Source organism: Stegastes partitus, unplaced genomic scaffold (genome assembly GCF_000690725.1).
Source record: "Stegastes partitus isolate 25-593 unplaced genomic scaffold, Stegastes_partitus-1.0.2 Scaffold1420, whole genome shotgun sequence".
Lineage (NCBI taxonomy): Eukaryota > Metazoa > Chordata > Actinopteri > Pomacentridae > Stegastes > Stegastes partitus.
Genome location: NW_007579151.1, coordinates 93,107 through 116,182, shown reverse-complemented (window position 1 = coordinate 116,182; position 23,076 = coordinate 93,107). Strand labels below are relative to the sequence as shown.

At 41.9% G+C, this 23,076-nt stretch overlaps 1 protein-coding gene across 1 annotated transcript in view; it reads left to right on the top strand.

Moving 5' to 3' along the window:
* LOC103370414 (protein kinase C epsilon type-like) overlaps nt 1–23,076 on the top strand; it is a 43,149-nt gene that overhangs the window by 7,734 nt on the left and 12,339 nt on the right. Inside the window, exons 2-7 of the mRNA XM_008299464.1 lie at nt 12,032–12,095; nt 18,567–18,732; nt 18,827–18,861; nt 20,761–20,849; nt 21,107–21,236; nt 21,987–22,129. Of these exons, the coding sequence (XP_008297686.1) occupies nt 12,032–12,095; nt 18,567–18,732; nt 18,827–18,861; nt 20,761–20,849; nt 21,107–21,236; nt 21,987–22,129 (627 nt within the window). The remainder of the gene's footprint in view (nt 1–12,031; nt 12,096–18,566; nt 18,733–18,826; nt 18,862–20,760; nt 20,850–21,106; nt 21,237–21,986; nt 22,130–23,076) is intronic.

The window sequence follows — 23,076 nt, the reverse complement described above, 5'->3', positions numbered from 1 at the left end:
CTTGCATGACCTCATTGTGACAGATTTTATGAGGTTTGTTGTGTTGCTGCACTCTTAGAACATTGATACTAAAACATGGAACACAAACGTCGCTGTTCCCATCAATTACCAGTATGAAAGTATTTGCACTGAAACATAACCACACATCCTTCTTCCCACATTTATTGTCATTTCCTGTATATATGCATCAAAATATACCTGTAATACATCTATAATTTACATATCACAACCAAGATTTATAGGTGAAAGAACATATGAGAAATTTGCTGCTCATTCCTGGCGAGACTTCGAACAAATTATCGTCATTATACATCTGAGTCAGTGTCCTCGACTGATCTGAGCTTCGACAACAATCGCGTCATGTGCCTGTGTTTTTATCGTTTGTGGTTTATAAAACAGCTAAAGTAAAGGGAAGCTACGTTTCTCACTCGCAAAGCTTATTACAAAACAGTGCTAGTTTTGTATTATACAAAAACATGCCGGTTAAATTACCGCGGTTATTACTTCCATTAGGGAATTTAAATTGGTAATGTTTCATCCACTTTGCTGCAAAAATGAGTCTCCAAAAAAAAAAAACAACAGCTCCAGGTAGCGTCGAAAGGTTAAAAAGTCCTCGGTTAAAGCTTTTTGAAAATGTCCCGGTGACAGAAAGAGTAGGTGGGCAGACGAGAGGGAGAGAGGAAGGAGTGGAAGGCAGAGGAGGGAAACGGTGATGACGGAGGGAGAGCGAGGTGCAGAAGGAAGCTCTGTTTACATGTAAATATATGTGGCTGCACGTCCAGAGCTGTGAGGCGACTGGAAACAAGCGGGAGTCGGTGAGCACACGGCGTAACGTTTCAGCCGCTGCTTGACTCTTGGCATCGGCGCAGACACACTCACACACAGCAGCCAGGATTAATGACTGAAGGCCTTCGATTGGAGAGCCCGCATCCCCGTTAGAAATGCTGTTTTACTTAATTATTTTACATTTGTAGAAAAAAAAAACTCAATTAGTATCGGTGAAGCTGGTACTTGACCCCACAGTAGAGCAGGTTGTAGACCCTATTTTTAACCTTGTAGATTAAATACACATTTTAAACAAATTACAAACGACTGATAGACTCAAAAAGTGGACTAGAATGCAGAATTTATTGTAATAATGTTGAATTTTATGGCTTTGCAGTTGTTTTTTTAATCTTTCGTTGCCATTTTTGTGGTTATTTCAGCCAAGTTAAGGTAAAATATTACCATCATGGTACTTTCTTGTAAATGACATCCAACATTTTATTGCATTCTATATTTTAAATTATTTTTAAACAACTTTCTGTAAATTTAGCTGAATTATATTAACGCTGATATTGGATTTTATAGGTCTAGTTTCACCTCTTTCATCTTTTTTTTTGCCATTTTTTATTATTATTTTTCTGTGAAGTTTAATTTAAAATATCATTACCATCATATTTTTGGGGGGGGATTGTTCCACCTTCACTCTCCCTCTTAAAACAGTCAAAACCAATTTTAATTATGTTTTATTTTTACATTTATGAACCAAATCATTTAGGATTTTTTAGGCTAGCAGATCCCACATTAAAATATGTTTTAGGCCCCCATTTAAAACCTTTTACCAGTAATTTCAAATACATTTTTAAATTGCTGTCACAGATTCAAACTAAGTGACCCTTTTGTTCATTTATTTGAATCTATTCTGTTAATGTTGGATTTTTTTTTTTAGCTGTTTCATGCCAGCAAAGATGACTTGTTGCTTCACATTTTTGTGGCCTCTTTTTGCCAAGTTTGAAGTACCGATACCATTATTGTCATTCTAACCGTCAGTCAGCAGCAGCATCGTTCCTCCCTCGCCCTCCGCTCCATCCTCCCACTTTTCTCTTTCAAGACTGACTCTGATTATCCTCGAGGTCACGGCCATATTAGCGCCATCCCTCACTTTATTCCTGACCCCCTCAGACTCGCTCATTTCCCGACCGTGGCCGCTTGCCGGACAATGACCTCATTGGCCCCGCCCCTCGGTGACCTGCTGGTTAAGTAGGACATGCTGGATTTAAGATGCACCGTTGACACAGTGACAATGCACGCGCTCACGCACACACACGACGACAAAGTGGTGGCGCTCTGCCCGCGGATGCCAAATCAGGTCAACCTTTGGTCAGCGTGTGTGTGTGTGTGTGTGTGTGTGTGTGTGCTGCAGGGTGTTTAATGCATGTTCTCAGTGAAAGAGAAGAAATGGGAGGATATCTGAGAGCTCTGGACAGCAGGTGAATGTATTTGTCCCCTCGCTCTGTTTCTGTACGACACGGAGGAGAATTCAGTTTGTCGTCTGTTACTTTCAACAAGGACGTCGTTATTTAGATTTTTCATACTCCTCTAAGAATGTGTAAGAGATGAAATAAACGTTGTGCAGCTATAGTGACAATCAAGCATCGATGTTTGTTTCAGAGCAGATCTTTAGAAGAGTTAATTTCTGGTTAAAATTTTGCCCACATGGCGACGTTTTAATCAGTAAATATTCAATAAAATGTGTTTAAGCAACATGTGCTGTTTGACAACGGTTGGTTCAGTGGAAAAATGTCTTCCAGAGTACAGAAATGTATGTTTCGGATCTCTTTTCTGTGCTAAGATTGAATATTTTAAACCACACAGCATTGGTCACCAGTGGTCACATCGTCCATCGTCAGTTTGTCAGATGATTTTAGGCCAAATGAGGTTTTGTCTGCAAAGTAGCACAGCTTTGTGTGTGTGTTTTTTTTCCTCCATCCGGTGGTCTAGATGAATGATCTAATACACAACTGAGTTTTATTGTCATTATCATACAGGTAGCAGTTAGAAACTGTTGGTTAATGGATGCAAATGACAAGCAGTCGTTGGAATCTCCAAACACATTAAAGGAGGAGTTCACCAGATGGGGACGTACGTGCTTTTTGGTAGCGAGTCAGATGAGAAGACGTTATCTGTAAATTAAGAGAGAGACTGGAAGTTCATGGTCAAAAGAACTAGGGCCCGACCGATATGGATTATTTGAGGCCGATGCCGATTCCGATATTTTGTCAAAAAACAAAATTCCGATAACCGATTAATTAAAAAAAAATATAATGAATAAAATAGCTTCTGTTTTGGTCCCTTAATGCTCACAGCATCAAAGATGTGAATCACAGGCAGAACATTTTACTGTATTACATACTTTGTCCTTCAGTATTTATTTAACTTTACAACAGAGTACAAGTAACATGCAGCAAAGCATTAAACATAATATGCATCAGTAAAAAAACAAAATTTTTTCCAAACAAATACGTCTGTAATGTGGGGTATTTTATTTTAAATTTGCATTGTGCATTTTTCTTTCTATGGAGCATGAATATAGCTACCAGCTGTACTGGTGACTTTATCTTTAGGTTTAGGCCATACAGTCATGAACAGAAGTGAGCTTGAGTTTCCAATCATTCCTGCGACTCAGAATTTTCTGTGATGGAGTCACTGAACCCCACGCACCACCGTCACAGAAAACAATCAAGCATTTTGGTTCTGTCATTGATTTATTATAGGTCTTCTGGAAATATGAGGAAATCTGCTGGGTCAGAAATAACCTGTAGTAGAGCTATGAAAAGAACCAACATCTATCTATCTATCTATTCATCCATCCATCCATCCATCCATCTGGCCTTGAATCCTAGAATCCTTGAATCCTTGAGTTTCAATTCAATTCAATTCAATTTTATTTGTATAGCGCATATTTACAACAACAAGTCATCTCATAGTGCTTAGTTAAAGAACTCATTGGAAACTCAAGCCTGCCATGATACACATGGTCTTCATAATTGGATGTAAACTTTTGTTCATGACTATACAATTGCCCAGATACACATCTTTAAATCAGATAAAACAGAATTAACTGATAAAAAATTTTACATAACAAAAAAATTCTCACTGGACCGAGTTGGACAATAGACCCAAAAATGTCAGAACTAACAAAGCTAGTGATTAAGACACTAAAGCAGCTGTTACATGATCAAATTAAGCATTTTCCTCCTGGTTTTTATTTAAAACAGGTAATAAAATATCACGAATAAGGTTAAAAAATAAAGAAACTGTTGTAAACTTCACATCACCTATAGCCCTCATTAAACCAGTTGATGCCACATGCTGTCGATTAGCAATGCAGATCTGGAGTTTAATTAATGGAAAACACCACATGCATTATTAATATCGGTCATTAACTGATATCTAATACCTAATTAGAGGTTTTGATCCAACCGTGCGGCACCAGGACAGGGCTTCCTTCTGCAGCTTGAATCCCGATGAGGTGTGTTTTCATTCAACAGTGCTGACTGTCTGATCTACAGAGGCTGCTCATCGGACCGTCTGCCAGTCCATCTGGACATCACACACTCTCGTCTGTGATCTCCGAGATGACTGAACAGGCTGAATGACTCGATCGGGAATGTCCGCTCTTCTGAGATGTAATTCTCTGTAATGTCTCGCGGACGCTGGAGGACGAGAGCCTCGGCCCTCTCACCTCCCCCACCTCCACGCCGCTCGGCTCTTCTTACATTATTAGCCGTCTGTGATGTTACATTAAAGATGCATGACTCTCACGCTGTCTCACTCAGCATGGGCCTCCTGTGTGTGTGTGTGTGTGTTTGTGTGTTTTTGTGCACGCTCGGGTTGCGCGATAGAAAACACACACACACACACGTTATTGTGCGAAGCAGCAGTCGAGCTCTCTCAAAGCCGAAATTTGTTATTTGACAGATGGATGTGGGAGGCTGTCACTGAGACTAAACGCTCCTGAGAGAGCTGTCTAGTTGGACGGAGATAGCGAGCTGGATGGACGGAGAGTGGGAGGGGGTTAGCTGCACAGTATTGATATAATGCAAGCTTTGAGTGCCCTGTCTGCCTGGTTGAGTGCTTCTCTGTGGCGCTGCATATGGTGTGTGTGTGTTTCTGTGTTCCGAGTGTGAGGAGATGGAACCAAGAGAGTTGAGCTCGCATGTGTGTTTAACGTTAACCTCCCTCTGAAGTCCATTTTAAAATCCCCAGACGCTCACACACATTCACACACCGCTTCCTGTGTGTGTGTGTTTGTGAAGTTATCCGTCTCTCTGGCTGTATCAGTGTCCTAATTGGACTAACAAGATTAATGAGGCGAACTAGATTCTCCGACTCTCCCTCCTCCCATCTTTTGTTGTCGGGGCGGGGGAAACCTCGCCGCATGTGCGTGTTAAATCCGAGTCACGTTACAATTCATTTAGCGGCCGCTGATGTGGATACGATCTTCTATCACGGTACATATAAGTTTATTAGCGCTGAAAGTCGATTAATCAGCACCAGGAAATTAGAGAAAATTGCTGAGCTACAAATTGCGACAAGTTGTGACCGGCCCCCTTTTTTTTCCCCCCCAGCAATTAATGACGTAACCGGCATTGGAAGAAATCACTAGCAGCAGCAGCAGCAGCTCTGTTATTGTGTCTGAAACTCCACCAAGAAACCACTTATTCCCCAAAATATAAACGACAGATTTGACCGATCAAGTCACACCTGAAAAGTTACCATGCTGGAACTTCCTGTTTGTTGATTAGTGACTGTAATAAACAAGTGGAGGGTTGAGCTTAAAACAAAACTCTTGGTTTAGCTTTTTTGTCTCTGCTAACTCATGCTATTGCTATTGTTAACCCCGCTGAACCTGGGTTTATTTTTCTACTAGTGTTGCGTTTTAACTGCAATATAAAGTCCGGCACCTCTGTGGAAGCAGTACAACCCTGGATGGGAGTTAAAAATGTTGTCTGTGCTGTCTGACAAAGTTATAATGCCATGAAACACATCCATCCATCATCTATACACCCCTTAATCCTCACTAGGGTCATGGGGGGCTGGAGTCTATCCCAGCTGACTGGGAAGGTGAAGGCAGGTTCACCTGGACAGGTAACCAGTCTATCACAGGGCTACACTTAGAGACAGACAACCAAGCACACTCACATTCACACCTACAGACAATTTAGAATCACCAATTAACCTCAACATGTTTCTGGACTGTGGGAGGAAGCCGGAGAACCCGGAGAGAACCCACACTGCACGGGGAGAACATGGAGACTCCACGCAGAAAGATCCCGGGTGTCCTCACCGGGACGCGAAGTGGCGACGATGCTAACCACCGAGCCACCTCGCAGCCCACCATGAAACACACAAAAAAAGAAATGACCAGAAGTGTAAAAATGGTATCTCTACATACTGTAGATATGAATGATTGGTTTCCACACTCGTCTCCCTCTCTATGCGAACACTGCCTGCAGTTCAGTTTAATTTCGGCAGTAATTCCCTACATTGCTATCACTTGACTGTTGGTGGCAGTGGAGGCATTCATGACGAAAAGCTGACAATTTTATTTAGTTAACTTATTTCATCCATCCATTATTATCTATACACCGCTTAATCCTCACGAGGGTCGCGGGGGGCTGGAGTCTATCCCAGCCGACGTAGGGCGAAGGCAGGGGACACCCTGGACAGGTAACCAGTCCATCACAGTAGTTAACTTATTTACTGAATCAAATTGAGTCTTTTTCTTTTTAGTAGGACTTTAAGAATCAAGTGATTTTGATGAAATATTGCGATTTTCAGGAAACCAAAAGATTTTGTTCAAGGACCATCAGAAGTTTCTTGCTACAATAAATGATGTAATTTTAGCATTTAATAAAAAAACAACACATCTTTCAAACTTCCAGCGGGGTCTATATGAAAATATTGATTCGTATAAATGGTGCAGCAAACCAGACCTGCCCAGAAATGACTTTTGAAATATGGCGTCATTAAGGCCCCACTCAGCTGGCTTCATCGTGTTAAACAGCTTGAGGGAGCTTCAGGACGCCACACGTGTGCTAATGTTTGTTTAATTCTGCACAAACTGTGGACGTTAACAGCGGTTCAAACAGAGACAGGTGAGCTTAGAATCACGAGAAAGTGAGTCGAGTCTAATGGCGTCTCCTCATGACAGCCGTGTCGACATGTCAGAGTGCTAAACGCACTAATAGCATTACAGATGGCTCGGATCCGCTTCAGCGTGACATGAAGACGGCAATTCAGACCCTGAAGCTAGCGCGGCTAAAGGCGAGCGAGTTACGCAACCGTAATTAGGTGAACGCCGGCTCATTGGCACGACTCGCTGAGACACCTGAGTGGAACGAAACCATCATGAACGTGAAAGACGTCTATTGTTTAAAGTTTGTGACTCACTGACTCCACCCTTCTTAAAAACAATAATCCAGAATAATTAAGCTTCATCTGCTCCAGGTTTGATCTCGCTGCTCTCCTGTCCGTTAATGAGGTGAGCAAAATTGGCAGCTAATTTCAGTTTTTTGCTTTTGAAACAAAGGGTTTAAAATGATTAGTGTAAAATCGCTTTTTGTGGAAAGCTGCAGGAGGCTTGTCGCATCGATTTATGTCATTCAAATAAGTGACTCATTGTTTACCTGAGTTAGCATAGAGACACCGCGGTTACATTAATGGGAAAAAAGCTGCACTGAAATAAACCGGAATTATCCTTTAGGTGTCAGTTTCAGTGTAAATGTGGCCACGACATCTGTGGTTTAGAGCATCAGTGTCAGGTTCGGTTCACAGAGATCACAAATACACATTTTTTTGAACAATTTCCCAACAAATACCCACAGTTCAGTGCTTGCGTGGATTAAACTAGTCATTGTTTTCATCTTTAATAACAATTTGTGTGTGCATTGTCTTATTTTTTTTGTTAAACTTGCCGTACACACTCAGCCTGATCCGTTCTGTTGTTATCTCCCGCCAAAAAAAAAAAAGAAAAAGCAGCACTGCAACCATAGAAACGCCTGTTGCTAGGATACGTGGCTACACTGTAGTAAAAGAGTAACCGCAGAAACGTCTCAATGGCTGACACAGATTGTGGTTAATTCAAACTTTAAGATACTGTAATCTGATTTGTGTGCATTGTTCTGTTGTGCTTAAGAGCTCCAGTAAACATAAATAAACCTGTTTTCAATGCAGGGCCTATGTAATCTTTCTGAAATAATACACACTGTGTCATGGCTTCGGCGGATTGTTTTGCTATTGAATTACAGTGTAAATGCTGTGGGAGAGATTTTCCATCCTGCCAAGAACAACATTCAGGAGAACGGCGGCCTAATCCCCCTCCTCCTCTTATAAAACCCATATCGGACTGCTGGTAATTCTAATCGATCTGGATACGTACAATGAGCTTGAAGGCACTTCATGGCTCAAGTGGCCAGCAGCCGGCGATGTGGAAACAGCGTAGTTTTTTTTTTTTTTTTTTTGGACTGGCGTGTCACCTCGGGACCCCGAGCGCTAAATCAATGATGGCGCTGTCCATTTGCTCCACTCTGTTCCAAATCACTCTGAGTCCATCTTTCGGCTGAAATCCCCGCCGAGATGCGCCGTTATGCAAGAGGTTATATTTGGGGATTAGCACGTCGTTTTCAAGGGTAGACATCAAGAATCCGATGGCGTTTATTGGTGGCAAATCCCATGCATGTGTGTTATAGGCACAACAAAAGGATGATACTGCGCGGATGCCGGTGCACCGTACATGCATTTAGAGGCAGATTCCTTCACATCTGATTGTTCAGTTTTTGTTGAAACATGACGAAGGGAAGCAGCAGATTTGAAGATATTTATTTGATTGTTTTTCTTATTTATTACTCATTGTTTCAGCTTCACTTTAATGACACGATAACTTGCATAATGCTCGAGAAGAGACGTAAAACCGAGAAAATATACGGCTGAGAGTAAAGTCAGTTGAACAACTATGTCTTTTATTTATTACACGAATGAAAATACAGCAGGAAGCGAATGTGAAATCTGAATAGTTTATATTGGTTTTCCTGTGGACATCATTTCCTCTCCGTGTGTCTTCGCTGTTTGGGATTCATGCGGTGTGCCTGATTGTCAGGGGACAGTGGGGAGGGATTGGGTGGGTGTCGAGGGGGGGTTTGGACTTTGTTTTGTATTTGTTTGTGTTCTTTGTGTCTCATGTTCAGCAATGCATGGAAGCGAATATGTGCCGCCGCCGCCGCCGCTGCCGCCTGTGTGCGAGTCTGACTGTTGCATAAGAGGATCTGCTGCTGTCCCAGAGCTTAACTAAGGATTTAAAGCTCTCTTTCTCACTCTCTCTTGCACTCTCTCTTCCTGTGTCGTCTGCCTCTCTAGCGCTCTCTGTTGCACTCTCTCTAATCTCCGTAATTGCATGTATATTGGAGGTGGATGATGTCATTATTCGTTGGATAAGTCTCCCTGTGTGCAGATTGTCTATTTTCTTATCTATTAATATTTAAACATTTAAAAAACAAAGGCTCCATTTTGGCGACATCAGCTCACACGAATCGATGGTACAACAACTTGTAATTCTGCTAATAAACAGCATCATGATTAACGTGATCGTAGTTTTGATTGGTTAATTTAATTACGAGATTAATAGATTAACAGATAGACTTTGTTTTGACAACTGCTAGCGTCCTTGCGAGAATCACAAACGATATTAATTCTCACCACTTCGCAGTCTGTCGACGCAGAGAGGATTGGGTTCATTGACGATCTAAAAATACGAGATCTGGACGAGAATCTACGACGCTGCTTCGTCCAACGCGCGGGCCTGCTGATTCGTTGGCCGCAAACTCTTCACAGCTCAAGAACATTTAGTCAAGGAGCTGATTGAGGAGGGACTCGAGCGCTTTGCTGGCAGCAGCTTGATGTTTTTACATTCCTACATGTATTTTGCAGCCTCTGTGTGTAATATTAATACCACATTGCGTGCGATTACGCTGTGCAGAAAGTTAATATTGCACCTCAGTAATCTCTGTATGAAAATGATCTCCTGCATCTCGTGTGTTGTGTACAAGGAAGGGACTCTCACCTGTTTGCAAATGATTGCAAAACGTAATCTAGAAAGGCAGATAAATACCTAACAGCTCATCTGTAATCATAAAATAAACCGAGGCCTTATCAGTTATCAGTTATATTGACGTATCATATTTACATTTTTGCTTTTAACTTAACTTTTCCCATTTTTCTGTCCCTTTATTTCCCTCATTTAACATTCAAGTTTGACCACAGGCCCAGTTTTTCCATCTCACCAAGCCTCTCACTGTGCGCCAGAGCTCGAAATGGGCCAGCGCGATGAATTATTGATTAACCTGCTGCTTGTTTTCTTGATTAATCCTTTAATTGCTTGATCTAAACGCCAGAGAACAGTGTACAATGCCTGCCAGCACTGTTTCCTTTTTTGCTAGAAATCAAGGTAATGCCATAAAATGTAAAAATAACCAGTTTACTGTAATGCAAGTCAAGGAAGGGCAGACATTTCCCACATTTCTTGAAATGGAAGAAGTCACATGTTTGGCTTTTTTTCTCTTGAAAAATGATAAATTGAATTTCTGATGATGAACTTAATGACTAATTGTTGCATCTGAGATCCTCAGATTCCTGTCCAGACTTTTTTACAGTCTCAGTAGGTGGTTGGGAGGAAGCCATTTTTTTTTAAAGCTTTTTTTTAAAAATTATTAATATTATTATTTTCTGCTTAAATCAAGGTACAAAAAGCAGCAACAGTATGCATTGTGATGTTCAAAATGTGGTTGGATAAGAGCGTAAGATTTTTTCTGTCATCTAAATGTTCGTTACACAGCCTACCGTGCATGTGCGGCACATTTCCTTTTTCCACAATAACTTGTATTTCATAGTACAGGTTAGTAATTTGTGCCCCAATTTACGTTTATTAAATATAATGTATGTCTCCCAAATGCTGCTGGATGTGGAGCTTTGCTGGTTTTGAGTGCGATTAGCTTTTATATTTCACTTCAAACTGTGTTTATTTCACCTTAATGTGGGTTTTTTGCATCTTAGGAAACATAGAAGTGAATTAAAAATTGAACTGAGTGCAGCAACAGGTGCATTTAAACTAAATATGATTCTGTTCAGTTATGTTGAAACTGTCAACGTACCACAAAGCAAATATCGGCTGTAATCAAGCTGTTGTAGCTTCGGGATGGCTGGACGTGAAGGCGACGAGGATGACGGTGGAAATAGTAATGATGATTACACTGATGCTGACATCGATGACGGTGTGTTTGTGTTGGCGATGGCTGACGATGTATTTTCAGATTAATCTTGTCTCCTATAAAATCACAGCAACACATTTACCTGAAACTTACACAAGCAGTCCAAAACCCCCAAAGTGCGATCACATAAATCCTTCCAATTAACAATTAACATTCCCCTCCTCCAACCCAATTAATGCATACTAGACACTAGAATGGACTGTCTTGTGTGAGTGATGGACAGTAGCTTTTCCAGTTGATTTAGCAAGAATTATAACTTTCATCAAAGAATAAACATCTTCAAGTTTATTTGTGGGTTTGACTTCATCTAGCCACGTGTTTGTACTTCTGATACTCAAACTTACTCCCTTTACTGTGATCCTGTTAGGCTGGTGGTGTCTGCGTTTTTGCCTAAAACTGCTGATTTATTGCCAAAGCAGGTGCGTTTTTTGGTCAATTAGCTAATTGATAAATTAGCTAATCATTCTCTAATCAGCTCTAAAGATGAGAAAGTTAGTGATACTGGCAATGGCACTGGTGTTGCGTATTATACTGGCACGTATAACCCCATTTAATAAGATGAAATGAGCATCCCTGTATCTTACCAGAATCAAAAACCACATTAAATCAGATTGCTATCAGATTTCCGTCTGGTCAGATGCACGTAAATACAAAGACTGGAAATCTTTCCTCCTGATACCACATCAGATGCAGATTCCCAGCCGGAGTAAACGGGGCCTGTAATGATGTCAGGACGCTAATGATAAAGGTGGCGATGTTAAATAGCGGTAATGATACGAGTGTTGGGGAGGATTGTAATTCTAGTGGAGATAACGACCTCTTGCCGGTGCACTGGTGTGTTTGTTTGTCCTGGAGGATGGCTCCCCTCCTGCTGCACTCACTGTTCAGCTGTGTTGTTTCTCACTGGTTTGCTCTCTCTCTCTCTCTTTCTTTGTCTGCAACAGATTGACTTGGAGCCGGAGGGGAAGGTGTACGTGGTCATCGATCTGTCCGGATCCTCCACTGAGGGTATGAGCGCCGCAATGCACACATGCACGGAGACACGGCTGGTGGACACGACTGCAGCAATGTGCAAAGCCAGCGGCAGTTAGCCTAGAAGCTAATTAGAAATAAGAATCCCTCTGTTAGCGCTCACAATTTAGTATATCATCCATGATCTCAAAAGTTTCTGCAGAAAAATACAGTAAATCATATTTTCCCACATCACCTGGAAGGAGATGCTTGTGTGTTTCTTTGGGGCCCTTTTAATTGATTGATTTGGGGTATTTATCAGCTTATAAAATTAACATGAGGGACCCTTAAGCAAACATTCCCCCCCCAGCTGCAACATTAGCATCCTCTTTTTGCTCAGTTTTTAAAATCCTGACAGAAATATCCAGCTGTTTAGATGCCAAACGCTCCACATGTTCAACAGTTAGATGTCTGCTCTGGAGTTCTGAGCAGGTGATGTAATCATTCTGCACGGGGTTGTTCTTTGCCCCTTTTATTTTATTTATTTTTCCTATTTAGACGTCGATGCCTTCAATCAGTTCAAAATGCTGCTTTCAGGATCATCTAGACTCAAGGAAATGAGACCATATAGCTCCATTTCTGGCTCCTCGCGTTGGCTCCCTGTTCATTTTTTAATTTTACGGCTGACTTACACGACCGAGCCCCCAGCTATATTAAGAATCTGTTTACCCCACATGAACCCGGCTGCCATCTTCGATCAGCTGATTGAGGCCCTCCGGTCGTTCCTGGAGCCTGATTAGTGTCGAAGAGCTCTCGCACTTTCACAGTCTGGGCCCCCAAACACAGCAGTGAGCTATTAGCAGTGATTAGATGAGCTAAAATCATCCACATGTTCAAATTCATTGTTGCTTTGTTGTTGTCTTATCGCTGATCTGTTGTTTTTAATCCCTATGAACCACTTTGGGAGTATAAATATATTGATTAGTGCAACTTTTTAGCAGTTACATGGCAAAAAACTAGCCTAAATGAGAATTTTGTCATTGCTTGTTATATTTTTCTGTCCTGAGAGCGACAACACTTGTTAAATAATATAGCATATTCAGCAATACTAAATTCCACCTGCTTCATGCTTCCAATAAATGAATTAAAAAGGCGATCAATAAGAGGTGAATCATAAAAAATTAAAGACTCCCTGAAGTGAAAAGGTTGTGTTTTTACTTAACATGTCCATATATTGGTTTTTAAATGCTAGAAAACATATCTTGAGCAGAATAAGCATCATTTCTACCCTAAAACTGTGGTGCACTAATGATCATCTCAAAAACACAGATTCAGACGTCCAGGGTTTGTGATGTCACACACCTCAGGAACCAATCCTGACAAAGTGAGACTTTCTTCTTCGTCAGAATCAGTTTCCTTCGGCTGAATCACTCCAATATTACAGTTGTGTAGCACAGAGTAGATTTACAGTGTTTGACCAGAGTCGTAGGTGAGCTGGTGTGCTCGAGCTCCAGCATATAGAGACATTTAAGCCGTTTTAGAATTGATTATCATTGTCATTGACAAAACTTCTAAATATGTAATGTTGATACACAGCTCAGTTTTTAAGTGTTGAGGACTTTAATGTAATTTAATATTAAAAACACAGATATTCATTTATTTAATCATCAGTTTTACTGTTTTGATTCACTCTTACTTGTCCTACATCCTCATTTCTGGCTGCGTCAGGAAGCTATTTTGTGTGAAAATCACTGCAAAGCACCAAACAGCGGACAGACAGAGGCAGTTAGAGGCTAGCTGGTGGAGATTTTAGCAGAATACGCATGTACAGACACACAACTCCAAATATCATCTTGCTGCGTAGCTGCGTACTACAAGGCGATGAACGATGTCTGAGCGTTGCGGCTCGTTTCCGCCGCCTCCAAGCGTCTGCAACATCAGCTTTAACATAATCTGTGTGCATCCCTGACATTGAAACTGGAGGCCGCAGGAGGGTGATGGAAAGACACGGAGCCTTGAAGCCTTCCTGTTTTCCTAGAAAGCCGCTCTCTCTTGTTTTTCTTTTTCCATCCCCCCTGTGTTTGTTTGTATTGTTTGAACATCCAGAAAATCTCTGCCGGCTAAACCTCTCCACACAGTCGCTCACATGCTGCCTGATAAGAGACAGTTCCACCTGCACCTGTATATCTTCACACCTGGTTATAAATAGAAGCAGCTCTCTGCCTTCCGGTAAAAAGTGTGCATGTATATATATGTGTGTGTGTGTGGAGGTGTGTGTGTGTGTGTGTGTGTGTGTGAGGGTGGTGGGATAGCCGGCAGAGCAGCCCGGCTTTAAAACACACTGTACATCTCTTTGTAAAGACGGATGAAGAGAGCGGTAGAGAGTGAAGAGAGTAGGTTCTTAAAATAGTAGGTGAGATTGAGCCACGGATTACACACACACACACACACACACACACACACACACACACACACAGACTCGGGCGTCCATGTCTTGCCCTCCTCGACGATGATTGGACGCTCGGCTGTGACCTCACGACCCGCTCTCCGCCCACCGCTGAACTTCCTCCCCGAGTTCAGCTGGCTCGAGAGCTCGTCATGTTAATGTATGCTGATAAAAACAAATGGTGTGTGTGTGTGTGTGTGTGCGCTGATAGCAGGGATGGAGAAGAGTAAAAAAAAAAAAAGGATGGAGAGATGATGGAGGGTGAGAACTAGAGGAAGAGGTGGTATTTTTAGCAGGTTTATTTTTTATTTTTCTCCCCTGGTGCAATCTGTTCTCTGCTGCAGCTTCGGAGGCTGGAAGGACGTGTTCCTCCTCCTCTTCTTCTTCTTCTTTTTCTTTTCTCTTCTCACTCCTCTCCATCCTCCTGTTTCTTTTATAATAACTATAATCTGACCTAATCTCACCATCTGCGGTCTCTCCCTCCGGATTCACTTCCCGTCTTCGTCCAGTTTTACTTATGTTGTGTTAATTGAAGCAGATAACCTTGATGATAACTGCACACCAGCTTCGTTCAGTCGCATTTATCTAAATTCAAAACAGACAATTCTGCTCAGAAATGAAACAAAACTGAAAATTAAGATCAGAAGACAGATAATATACGTCGAGTTTGCCTCCTCCTCCTCCTCCTCCTCCTTCCTCGGCCAGACTCGGGGCCTCTCCGCCTCGGGTTTATAAATAGCATCTTAATTTTATTTTGGATTTCTGTCGGTGTAATTCTGTTGTCTACAAGAAGACATGTCGTCTCGGAGACAACAGTCTGACGGATGAGTTTTATGTCTGAACTCGTTCTTTATTGCCAGAATGTTTTTTATTCATTTAGCAAACACTGGTGCAGTGTTTTATCGTACATTCATGTAAGAGCAAAAAGGAGTTTAATAACCAAGAGATAAAAGGTTGTTATTGATATTATGGTGTCTTAGTGAATGAGCTGAAGTAGAAATGTTGGCAAAGATGTTAATCAGTGTTCAGACGAGTTTTCTGTGAAAAAGAAGCTTTACAATCAATTCAATTAATGTTAAAATCAAATTATCCAGAAGAATGTTTTCAGGAGTTTGATTCTTATTTTGTCTTTTAGAATTTCTGTGTTAAATATCTACATAATAATAATAAACTTTATTTATGGAGCGCTTTTCAAAACACACGTTACAAAGTGCTTTTCAATAAAATAAATGTAAAATTGAAATAAAATAGGCACAGACAAATAGAAAGCACACAAAACAGAGAAAGAAGCGATAAAACATAAATAAAATCAGGGAAAGCTCTCCAATAAAAATGTGTTTTAAGGACTTAAAACTAAAAATTCTAGTAAACTCAATAAAGCTTTGATCACTTGTGACGACAACAAAGCTGTAACTAGCAGTTATTTCCATTGTTGATTAATCTATTGATACTTTAATTGATTAATTGATTAATTGTTTGGTCTAAAAAATGTCAGAAAATAGTGAAAAATGTCAATCAGCGACATCCTCAAGTGTGTTGTTTCGTCTACAACCTAAAGAAGTTCAGTTTAAAGTCATAAAGGATGAAAAAAACTAAGAATAAGCAAGTTTAGGAAACTCAATTAAAAAAAAAAAAACTTAATCAGTTTTCAAATTAGAGGACGATTAATTAAACAGTCAAGAACAAATAAATTAATAGATTCATTTCCACAGCGTTTAAGGAGCCGCTGAAACTTATTTTAGTGTTTAAACTAAAAAAGGAACAAATAATCTGTAATTTGTGTCCCACCTTCAGTCTGCAACCTTAGATTTCCTTTAAAAATGAAACGCTTTCAGTCTGTTGAACAACGCTTCAGATGCCACTTCAGCTCCTTTCAGTGATTCCTCCTCACTTGTTGCTGCCGTGTTAAACACTCAGAAGAATCTGAATCTATACACGGTGTAAATGTTGAGGCCCAGTTTCTTTACCGACACAGTCTGCTGTAAAGTGTTGAACCACTCCAGCTTCTTTCAGTGCTTCAGCCTTAATTAACTACAGCTTCACTTCCTTTGGGAGCTTCAACTTAGAATTATGAGTGCCTTTAAGGGTGATTATTTTAAGGCAGACAGACGTTTGGCCCTCGCTTCTCTAGTTTTATTCTTACTCAGTATTGCACACGTGTATCTCAAACTCCTTCATCTGCTTGTTGTACTGTCATAACTTCACCTGCAGCTTCATTTTGTGGTCTTCAGCCTCAACTAGTGATGCTGTTTCCAAGAACTCTGAATTCTAAAAAACTTTGAAATGTTCCAGAAGGATGCTTTCTTCAGTCTAATTCAGTATTTGAGGAGCTGCTTAAACTGTCAATTCAGCTTCTTGGAGTGCTTCAACTTCAGCTACAACCTTGTTTCCTCTTAAGTCCTTCAACTTACTGGAGTTTTGCGATAACGTATCATTAAACCCGCCTGTATTGTTCTTATCGTTCGTTTTGTGTTTGCCACAGCGTGTATTTGTCCAACACTAATGTTGGTAGAAAGATTGTTGATCTGAGGTGGCCTGTCTGTGCCATAGCTCGTAGTAAAAACACAGAAAAATCACCTTCTTTAATAAAAGTGTTGTGATATGTTCAGGGGGGAATAAATGTAGGAAGTGCGTCCTCATGGTTCCACAAAAATTAGGGGAAAACATAAAAACTTGTCGGTGGTTAGCATCATTGCCTCACAGCTGGTTCATGTCCCGGTGAGGACACCCAGGATCTTACTGCGTGGAGTCTCCATGTTCTCCCCGTGCAGCGTGGGTTCTCTCCGGGTTCTCCGGCTTCCTCCCACAGTCCAGAAACATGTTGAGGTTAATTGGTGATTGTAAATTGTCCGTAGGTGTGAATGTGAGTGTGCTTGGTTGTGTGTTTTTCATTGTGGTTCTGTGATAGACTGGTTACCTGTCCAGGTGAACCTGCCTTCACCCTGAGTCAGCTGGGATAGACTCCAGCCCCCCTCGACCCTAGTGAGGATTAAGGTGTATAGATGATGGATGGATGGATGAAAACGTGTCCAACAATTGAGGGACAATCTCATCTTCCTTGGAAAACAGTTTTGCTTTTAATTGTAATTTTTTGCGCCGTGCAGATTGATTTGCAACGTTTGCAAGTTGTCTTCATTTTCATTCTGTCCTGTAGCTGAACCTGCTCCGTCTTCTACACCCTAGTGTCAAACCTGAATCTTCTTCTCGTCCGTCTGAGCGTGTGTCGCTCGTCCAGCGGGTCCAGAGTGCGTCTGTCTCCACGACGATGACTCTCGACTGTTGTTATGCCTCATCACCCCATGTGTGTTTGCGTGTGTGTGTGTGTGTGTGTGTGCGTCCTAGACAGATGGATGATGTATTATGTAAAACAAAGTGATCCCAGTAATGGCCTGTTTAGCTGCCCTCCCTCCCCCCCACACACACACATGTGCACACACACACACGCAGCTACACAAAGACACACACCTCCACACACACACACACACACACTGAGTCCCTAGACAGCCTGTCTGTAATCGAACTCTAGAGAGACTCAGCAGTAACCACATCTACAACGCGCCCCGGAGAGGGATGCAGGGAGAGTGAAAGAAAGGCAAACTAGGACAGGAGCGCTGAGAGAGGGAAGGAGTGTGTGTGGGAGTGAGAGTGGAGGTGGTTCTCTTGTCTTAAGGTTACCCTCGGAAAGCATTTATCTTTCTGCCGAGATGGAGAGAGGAAGTGAGCGACTGGTTGGATGCTGAGGAGGAGTATTTTAATATGCTGTCCTTCGTTTTTAGTGCCCACACACGGAAGTATAAATAGCATGTACGTATGCATGGGCCTGTGGTAGGTGTGGGGTGTTTGTGAGGAAGAGGGAGGCGGGCGGGAGGGAGGGAGGGAGTAGGGGAGGGGAGGAGGGGGAGATAAAGGAAGATGAGAGGCCGCTGAATGATTAAACATCCTCAGCAACATGATGCAAATGAGCCGTGTTTGTACGAACCGTGTCAGGGGATAAAATCGATCAGTTAGCTCAGAAACACACCAACACGTCCACGTTCGTTTTCCCGTCCCGTCCATAAACCTGTCTTCTCCTCACCCGACAGCTTCGGGAACCAACGACAATGAGGAGCGGGTGTTTCGCGAGAGGATCGGCCCTCGCCGGCGGCAAGGCGCCGTCAGGAGACGCGTCCACCAAGTCAACGGACACAAGTTCATGGCCACCTACCTGAGACAGCCGACCTACTGCTCACATTGCAGAGATTTTATCTGGTAGGCAAACGCACAAGCACATCTGTCCAACTTCACCTGCTGTCGTGTTTCAATGAAAGCCGCCTGGCTGACTGGTGTCTGTGTGATCCGATAGGGGTGTGCTGGGGAAGCAGGGATACCAGTGTCAGGGTGAGTACCTTTCTCCGGCCCATTCCAGTTTCTCAAGTAACATTGAACATCATTTATTATTCAGGCATGAGAACACAAGAGGGTTTTAGTGAGAGACGGCTGTGATTTGGTCACAAGTCGTCGCCCGGTGCCACGTATTTACTGTACGGCATCGATAGAGAACAGATAATATCGTAAACATGGGAGTGTTTTATCATCTGTGGATGCAGACTAGGAGTAGACTGATCATTGGCCTGGCCGATTCCCTGATGCAACATTCACCATTTCGCTGATTTCCATAAATAAATTCATTTTAAAATACTTTGGAGTCGCCTTCCTCTAATTCATAGTCTCAAACGACGTCCCTCCTGCAGCTCTACCTGATTGGTTTCTTGACACAAGCTACAGCCAATCAACACCAAAGGATAAAAAAGTTCTCTTTTAATCACAAATGTGCAAAACATAAAGACGTTTTGTGTTGGAGTTTGTGTTTTTCTGTATTAAACACCAAGATTTTCATTTTACTGCAAATCTATTCCCAGTTTAGTTTTTTGATCAGTGCAAAACATCCTAAAAATTCACCTGAAAGTCAAATTATTACTAAACTGACTTGTTGACATGTTGCTTCTCAACCTCACTCATCAGGATTTACTATCACGTTGGACAATTCTGCGGTAAAACGACGCCCTTTTAGTGGAAATGTTCAGGAAATTGTGCTGTTTACGTAGCACTGGAAAAGGTGACGGTGTGCTGCGGTGTATCTGTGTAATCGTCATATTTGTCTCTGAGCATTATAAACCCCTTTGCAGAAGTAATTAGGCCTTTGATATGCCTTTAAGTGCATTTATCTGTTACTCCAACTGCACTTCCTGGATCGTATTTCATTGCTCTCACCAGTAGCTTAAACAACACGCAGCCAGCAGCACAGCTCTCTATATGCAAGGCTTCGTTCAGTCTGCTAACAGATATTCTCTCCTGGTTTAAATATTTAACCACGACGAAGATTTTGCGATAACCTTAACCAACCGAGTGCTTTTAGTTGCCCCGAGGCTTTTCAGCACAGCAGGTGCTTCAGCTGCGCCTGTTTTAATTAATGCAGCTGTCTGCAGGCTGCGTAGCGGCTCACATTTCCCTCGTGTTTTCTCTGGAAAACTCCAAACCCAAGCATATTTTTACACTTCGAGTCTATTTTTTCGGTGCCAAAACTCGGGTGACCTTCTCCGCAGCAGTGCACCTGAACGCATCGTGTGTAGACGGAGACGGAGCGCCGCCGAAGCTGCTTGTTTATTTCTGCTGATGTGCTGTTTTTAACCACGCAGTCTGTGCAGACACGGTGTTACGTTAATCACACCGTGGCTGCTGGATACCGTAAAAAAAAAAAAGAAATAGTGGATTTTAGCAAATTGAAAGTTTGCAGAATTGTCCAATATTACTGTGGCTGCACTGCCTCGGAGAATAATATATATAAAAAACATAAATACTTCAGCTAAACCCAACCAACTCACATTTAACAGTGTCACTAGATAGCGACTGAAGGTCAGGGATCATGTGTATGCTGCACTTTTCCTCTCCAGACAAGCATTTACATCAACTCTGCATTAATCAGTTTAACCTCCAAACACATGTTGCACGATTTTCATCTTTCATGTTTATACGGCTGCAGCTACACACTGGAAATATTGAAATACCCACATTCTTATCGGGCTTTTCTAGATTGTAATTATACTTGTATATTGAGATGCACATCTGGCTGATGTTGGAGCCTTCAATAAGGTCAGCGAATACCAAACCAGAACCGGGTTCAACAGTATCATAGCCGTCAGCTGTTGAGGATACTCTGACATCAACGTTAACTATCTGCCATTAAAATGCTACGGTCCAATTTATTTGTGCTTCCGATGTCGACGCTGTGCTTTTCAGTTTGCACGTGTGTCGTCCACAAGCGCTGCCACGAGCTCATCATCACCAAGTGCGCTGGGATGAAGAAGCAGGAGGACACACCTGAGGAGGTACACACACCCGCAAACATGCAATTACACAAAGAGGAGTGCAAGAAATGACAAGACTTTCCTGCAGTGTTTAGGGACTCACATGTCCAAATCACGTAGCAACAAGTGCACGCAGACGGATTCACCGTTCAGACCGTCGGTGAATAAATCTGCGCTGCTTGTGTACTAACACTTGAGCCACATGCATTATTCCTGCGATAATGCCACGCTGACCTCTTTGCAACACCTTGTGCGTGTGTGTGTGTCTCCCTCTGTAGGTGGGATCACAGCGGTTCAGTGTTAATATGCCCCACAAGTTCAGCATCCACAACTACAAGGTGCCCACCTTCTGCGACCACTGCGGCTCCCTGCTGTGGGGCCTCATGAGGCAGGGCCTGCAGTGCAAAGGTGAGCTCGTGCACCACGGCGCGAGAAAACAACACGACAACATGTACAAAACTCACATTAAAGGTTATTTATGAAGTGTTTTAATGCACAACGGCACGAGTAACAACATTTTCATTACGGTTATTTTACAATAAATTTTCGCACATATTTTAGATATTTAGTAAAATATTTCTTTCTAAAATAGTTTATTTGGGACCTTTTTTCTTTTTTCTCTTGAAACACACAACAAACTCTTGCACCTGAACGCTTTCAGTGTTTGTCAGTTTGCTTACAATACCTTCTGTGATTATCTTAATGTTTAAATAACGCAGAGTTGAAAAAAATAGTCAGTTATTCACATTGTTAGGTGGCAAATCAGCTGCTCGTCGTTAAGTCGAGGTTGATTAACGAAAAAGGTGGACATTTACGGACGTTTTCCAGACTGAGCACAGTTTAACAGATGAATAAATAATAAATACCTGTGGTGCAATTTCCAGATGATGTACTTTGATATGTGCAATTTGTGTTTTTGAGGTTTTACTCATGAAAGACGCTGAAACACCAAACCTTGCCTGTGTAGCTGGAAGGCAATTTTAATCCTTCATATAATTGCAGACTAACTTCTGACATAAAGCCCCCATCAGTGAGCAGGTGGAGGTTTTAAACTCACCTCCTGCTGGTCACAGCTGTGGCCCACCAACACCAGTTTGATGTTTCTTCCCATAGTTTGAGTTAACCTGATCTTTTCCGTTCACTCTTATTTGTTTGCAGTGTGTAAGATGAATGTGCACAGGCGGTGTGAGACCAATGTAGCTCCTAACTGTGGCGTGGACGCCCGAGGAATCGCCAAGGTCCTGTCTGACCTGGGAGTCACACCCGACAAGATCTCCAACACGGCACAACGCAGGAGGAAGGTAACGAGTCACCGAGTCTCGCCGTGGCGCTGCACATTAAGCCCAGTAAAGATATCGCTGCCGTTAGGGTTTTATTCTGACTTGAAAATGAAATCTAGAGCTGCACGTGTAGAATCTGCATTTCAGCAATAAGATGACTGTTTGGGAGGATTTAGTTCTTTCTTAAAATTGTTGTTAGGTTCTTCTTTTAAGCCTCTCATCCCCTAGAAACTGCCAAAATTACCATTTATCATAGCCTGAAAGTGTAGAAACAGGAAGAGGCATTTGGAACTTGCCTCATTTTTGACGAGCTGTTTGGTCGGGAAAGTTTAAAATCATGATACTTCAACAAAAGCACTTTATTCTACATGTCTAAATTTGAAATTAGAAACAAACTGCTTGTTCTAACTGGAATCAGTAAAAAAAAAAAAAAGTAAAAATTATTGTTAATATTAGTTATTAGTTACTTAGCAGCAAAAAAACAGTCACCTGACAGAAATTCTACCACTGTCTGGCTGAACTGGGATGAACTGCAGGCTGTGTTTTCACACATATGAAAGCTAAATAAATACAGTCGTGACTCGATAATCTGACCCTTCACAATCCTAAACCTTGCTATCCGACAGGTTTTTAGGAAAAACAACCATTACCCATTAAAAACATCCTTAACAAACCAACAGTCTTGGATTCTGACTCCGACATGACATTTAATGTCACCAATCAGGATGACGGCGTATTATCTGACTGAACAATCCCACAGATTGGCTACGTTCACACTGCAGGACTTGATGCTCAATGAGGATTTCTTTGTGACTTCCTTCACGTTTCCAGTTCAATGCGACTTGTATGTGATCTGCTGTGTGAACTTCATACGACCCAAAAGTGTCCCGCATGCGCAGAAGAGGACACGACGACGTCACACGCAGCGAGCGTGCTCAGTGTTTATGGAAGTAAACATGGATGGTAAC